The sequence below is a fragment of the Pteropus alecto genome, unplaced genomic scaffold (assembly GCF_000325575.1).
Source record: "Pteropus alecto unplaced genomic scaffold, ASM32557v1 scaffold312, whole genome shotgun sequence".
Lineage (NCBI taxonomy): Eukaryota > Metazoa > Chordata > Mammalia > Chiroptera > Pteropodidae > Pteropus > Pteropus alecto.
In genome coordinates this window covers 23,803-29,802 of record NW_006433948.1, presented here as the reverse complement: position 1 = coordinate 29,802, position 6,000 = coordinate 23,803, and the positions used below count along the sequence as shown (strand labels likewise).

The 6,000-nt window shown below is 31.8% G+C and overlaps 1 protein-coding gene and 1 pseudogene across 1 annotated transcript in view; both read left to right on the top strand.

The window, feature by feature from the left end:
- LOC102892991 (arfaptin-1) overlaps nucleotides 1–6,000 on the top strand; it is a 32,299-nt gene that overhangs the window by 6,075 nt on the left and 20,224 nt on the right. Inside the window, exon 3 of the mRNA XM_006908552.1 lies at nucleotides 4,622–4,843. Coding sequence (XP_006908614.1) covers nucleotides 4,622–4,843 — 222 coding nt within the window. The remainder of the gene's footprint in view (nucleotides 1–4,621; nucleotides 4,844–6,000) is intronic.
- On the top strand, nucleotides 4,171–4,288 carry LOC112477192 (annotated as a pseudogene).

Genomic DNA, 6,000 nt, shown 5'->3' with positions numbered 1-6,000 from the left:
TTGGATAGATTCCTAAGTGGTAATTTATAGGCCAAATAATAAATTTATTTTTCAGCATTTGAGAAACTGCCAAAATTATTTCCAAGGTGACTGTAACATTTTGTGTTCCTATCAGCAACGTATGAGAGATTCTGTTTCTCTACATCCTTGCCATTATTTGTTGATGTGTATCATTTTTCACTATTATAGGTTTGAAATAATATCTTATTTAATTTGAATTTCCTTAATGACTATGTTGAGCATTTTTTCATGTGCTCATTAGCTATTCATATATATATACTTTTTTTTTTGGAGAAATATCTATTCAGAATGTTTGCTCAATTTTCAATTGCTTAGTTGTTTGTCTCATTAGTTGTAAGAGTTTTTTATATAGTCTGGGTACATGTCTTTTATCAGATATCTGTTTTGGAAGTTTTTTTTCCCAGTTTGCTGCTTTATTTTTTTTTAATACAGTTTATTCTTATGGCAATTTTAGGTTCACAGCAAAATTGAGTTTGTGCACAGGCCCTTTAAGAGAGTATCTGGGTTTCCAGCTGCCCTCTGTCTCACCTGGAGTGAATCCCCACCAAGTTGAGTGGGGCAGGGTCTCAGGGAATCACTAGGGTGGGGCCATTGATATTTACCCGGTTAATGCAGATTCAAATTGGCGCCCACCTGCCCCTGTAGGCTGCAAAGTTGGAGGGCTCCACACAGGGGCAATGGTGGCCCTCACCCTGAAGCCACACAATTCAGGTTCTCCCATATGTTGCTGGTGTCTTTTGAGCTAGAGTCCCTTCGCTGGAGCTGAAGGTAAGTGACTGTGACCAAGTGAGTCTGTGCACAGTCCATTTAAGAGGACATCTAGGAATCCCTGCTGATCTTCACAGCCAGCTGTTGTGGTAACTACTCTTCCTGGCACCGTATCCCTAAGCTAGGGAGCCTGGTGTGAATGTCGGCTCCCACACTCCTCAATGGGGACTTTTGCAGCTGATAGCCTTTCCTGATTCTCAGTTGCCACATGTGGGTGTGGGACTAGCCGGTTTAGTGTCTCCACCCCTCCTACTGGTCTCTACATGGCCTCTTCTTTATATCTTCAGTTATAGGAATTCCGTTATCTAGTCCAGGTGGTTTTCTAAGTTAATTGCTCTATAATTTAGTTGTAATTTTGATGTGGTCATGGAAGAAGGTGAGCACAGCACTTACCCACTCTGCATCTTAACCAGACTCTCCTTTTTTTATCATTAAATGGTGTCTTTTGAAATGCAAAGTATTTGAATTTTGGTAAGGTTTAATATATCATTTTTTTCTTTTATAGGTAATGCATTTGGTATTGATTGTATCTAAGAAATATTTGCCTAAACTAAAATCTGAATTATTTTCTCCTATGTTTTGTTTAAAATAAATAATGAGGGTATTATGCTAAGTGAAATAATTCAGACAGAGACAGACTAATGCCATGTGATCTCACTTATATTTGGAATCTATGAAAAAAGAAAGGCTCATAGATAACAGAGAACGAATTATTGGTTTCCAGAGGCAGGGGTTAGGGAGTTGGTGAATGGATGAAGGGGGTCAAAATGTACAAACTTTCAGGTATAAAATAAGTAAGAAATGGGAATGTAATGTACTTCGTGGTGATTGTAGTTAAAATACTGTGTTGTATATCTGAAGGTGCTAAGAGAATAGATCTTAAAAGTTCTTATTACAGGAAAAAAATGTATGACACGTATGGTGATGGATGTTAACTAAACATATAATCATTTCACAACATATACACATATCGAATCATTATGTTATACACCTGAAATTAGTATAATGTTATATGCCAATTTAAAATGTATCATTTTAGCTCTTACATTTAAGTCTATAATCCATTTTGATTTATTTTGGTGCACAGTGAGAGATAAGCATTCACATTAACTTTTTTGTCATGTGCATATCCAGTTGTCCCAGTACTATTTGTTTAAAAGGTTATCCTTTCTACAGCGAATTGTTTTTCAAAACATTAATTGCAAAACATTAATTGACTTTAAACAATTGACATTAATTTAAATTAATTGACATTAATTTACTTCTGGGCTTTTAATTTTATGCCATGAATCTTTGTTTTTAACCCTATGCCAAGACATGGTGTTGATAACTACAGCTTTATACTATGCTTTGAGATTTGGAAGTAAAATCTACCAGCTTTGTTTTTATTTTTCAAAATCATTTTTGCCTATTATAGATCTTGTGAATTTCCATATATATTTTAGGATAAACTTGTAAATTTCTACAAAAACAAGCTTGCTGGAATTTTGATTATGTAGAGCAATCAAAGAAATATTGCCATCTTAACAATATTCAGTTTTCCAATCTACAAACCTGAAAAGTCTCCCAATTTAATTAGATTTTAAAATTTTCCTTAGTGGTGTTTTATAATTTTTATTTTATAAGTCTTGCATGAATCTATTTAAGTTTATTCCTGAGTATTTTATTTTTGTTATTATTGTGTAAGGTGTTATATTCTTCATTTCATTTTTGTATTGTTCATTTTTGTATAAATACAATTTCTTTCTGTATCTTGATCTTATATCTTATACTATTGCTTTAATTGTTTATTAATCCTAACAGTTCTCTCTGTGTGTGTGTGTGTGTGTGTGTGTGTGTGTGTGTGTGTGTGTGTGTGTGTATTCCATAGGGTCTTATATTTGACATGGTCTTCAAATACAAATGGTTTTACTTATTCACTTAAATGTAGATGTCTAGCATTTTTTTTCTTGCAAGAGTGTCAGGATAAAGCCTCCAGCACAATTTTGAAAATAAGTAGTATTGTCAAATATCTTTGCCTCGTGCTTCAGTTTTTCACTATTATGTATGATGCCAAATGTACATTTTTATAGATACCTTATATCAATTTGAGGAAGTTCATTCTATTTCAAATTTATTAAGAGTTTTTAATCATGATTAAGTGTTAAATTGTGTCCAATGCCATTTTTTATGTTGAGGATTATATATTTTTGTCCTTCTAGCAATATGATATATTATATTAATTGATTTCCAATGATGAGCCATTCTTTTTTACACTTGATCATGGTGTATAAGATTTTTCTACATTTTTATAGATGTAGCTGCTTTCAGTATTTGTTAAATTGATCTCTCTGGTGTTTCACAGAATTGGTCTTTTCCTTTAGTGCTCATCTGTTTATCTATTTCTTCTTACATATATATGTATACTATTTATTTTATTCTTATCTTTTATGTGTTTTACATTAATAATACTACCTCATATAAGAATTAAGAACCCCTTATTATTTATATTCATCATAATGTAATATATTGTGGCATTACTTTAAGCATCATTTTCATTCAAGTTATTTTTTCCATTTTTAAAGGAAATATATATTTTATTATAACCTAATTTGAGTATTTCAATGTAGGTCTAAGCAAGCCAAAAAATACTGATTAAATAATTTTTATGAGCTTGTTGTACAATACATATGAGCTGACAAAAACCTCTTCCTCTAGTAAAGTCCAGAGCCTGTTATAATTATTGGTTCTACACAACTCTGTGTTTTTCAGGCTTTCTGAACTCTTTGGTACAATTTATGACCCTTAACTTTAGGCATTCTTTGTCATCTGGACAAATCCTCAGCTACTGATTCTGATTTGGTTGATATAGGAGTGTATATTTTATCTAATTCTCCCTTAGATACCTTCATTCTGGCTGTGACTGATTTTTTCTTTTGTGGAATTCAGGAATATTTTCTCATTCCTACTTTGAAGTTCCTGTTTCTATTCCTTGCAAATACATTCTTAAGGTGTTCTACTAAGACATAATTTGTTATAGCACTAATTGGGTGTCAAAAGTTATTTTGGTCACAACAGGTCTGATAAGTTATATGTTTTGACCACTTTCCATATGGAAAGCTAAATATTTCTTACAGGACAGAATAGAATAGCATGCCTCTTTATGACATACTCTTTGGCAAAAAAAGAAAATTCTTGCCTCTCTTACACACACAAACACATGAATACACACAGAGAAACACACATCAAACACACAAAATAGCTATAATAGCTATTTAAGGTAAAGTTATGAGAATTTTGAGGCATTTTAAAATAGAAAAGTGGAATTTTAATATTTTTATTACTCATATTTTAATAAAAATCAACGTCTAGTATCCATATTGTCAAAGATAGGTTAATTGAGTCTACAGCCATGCCACCCTGAATGTGCCTGTCCTGTCTGATCTCAGAAGCTAAGCAGAGTTGGGCCTGGTTAGTATCTGAATGGAAGACCACCTAGGAAGACCAGGAGCTGTAGGCGTAAAAAAAAAAAAATTAGGTTAATTGAGTGCATTAAACTTTAAATAAGATAAGTGAAAGACCTCATTTTTCAGATAATTAGCTGGATAATTCTTCAGAAATTTTAAATATAATGCTTATATTAACATGGGTTGACACATGTATAAACTTATTGAGTTCTGATTAACCTCTGTGGTGCTTAACAATTTACACTGTGTTGTGCTAAGATGTTTAAGCTAGCTTAATTGAAACAAAAAAAATGATGTGTTATATACTCCAGCTTTTGTACTTGTAGGTTGCTATATTATATATTTTATATTTTGAACTAAAAAAAATTGCACTTTTTAACTTTTAGTATACTCGTCAACTTATCTCAGAGAAGCTGGGACATGGCTCAAGAACGGTCGATCTTGAATTGGATTATCAGATTGATATATTAAAGGACAACAAGAAAAAATATGACAATATCCTAAGATTGGCTCAAATGTTTTCCAGTCATCTTTCCCACATGGTGCACATCCAGAAACAACTTGGAAATGCCTTTAGTGACTTAAGCCTGAAGTCACTAGAACTAAATGTAAGATTATTGTATAATAGCTATAGGAATAGAGGGGAGGGGAGTGATAAATTAAAGTAATATATTTAGTATAAATTGAGGTAATATGTTTAATTGGTAATTTATTAAATTCTTACTAAAATTAGAATTTGTGAGATTGTCCTTAAGAAGTGCCAACTGAATCCTAGGAATGTAGGAATCCAATTATAGCCTCAAATTTAGCATAAGTTGTATAACTTCTTTCATGATGCACAGTAACTAAAATCATTAATGCATGAGGATTCTTTGAGTGTTTTATAGTGATATCTTTTATATATCCTCTGTTGCCTCTTCTACTTAAGACTAGAAGTTTAGGTAACCCTAATCATTCAGGCTTTAATTTTAACTGTTAGATGATTAGTGCGCTGGCTGAAATTTTTTTATTGTGGTAAAATGTATAAAACACTTTTTTAATCATTTTAAAATGTACAATTCAGGGTATTTAGTACATTCAAAAATATATGCAACTAGTACCACGATCTGATTTCTTAATATTTTCATCACTCTAAAATGACACCCCATAATGATTAAGCAGTCACTTCCCATTTTCCTGTTCTTCAAGCCCCCAGAAATCAAAACTACTTTCTGTCTCAGTGGATTTGTTCATTCTGCATATTTAATAAATATGAAATCTTAATGTATGTGGGCTTTAATACCTTGCTTCTAACACTTAGTATAATGTTTTCAAGTTTCATTCATCTTGTAGCATCTATCAATAATTCATTCCTTTTTTTGGCCAAAAATATCCCATTGTATAGATATGTCACACTTTTTTTTCATTCATCAGATGACGGACATTTGGATTGTTTCCACTTAACTATTGTAAATATTGCTGTTATGAATATCTATTTACATTTTTTAAACATTTGTTTTCCATTCTTTTGAGTATATAGGTAGAAGTGGAATTGCTGGGTCTTTATATTAATTCAATGTTTAACTAAATAAAGAAAAATAAGACTGTTTTCCATTGGCTACATCATTTTATATTTTCCCCAGCAATGTACAGGGTTCCAGTTTCTTCACATCCTCACTAACACTCGTCATTTATTATTTTTTTATTATAGCTGTATTAATGGATGTCCAGTGGTATCTCATTGTGCTTTTAAATATTATTTATATCATGAATAATGACATTGAAC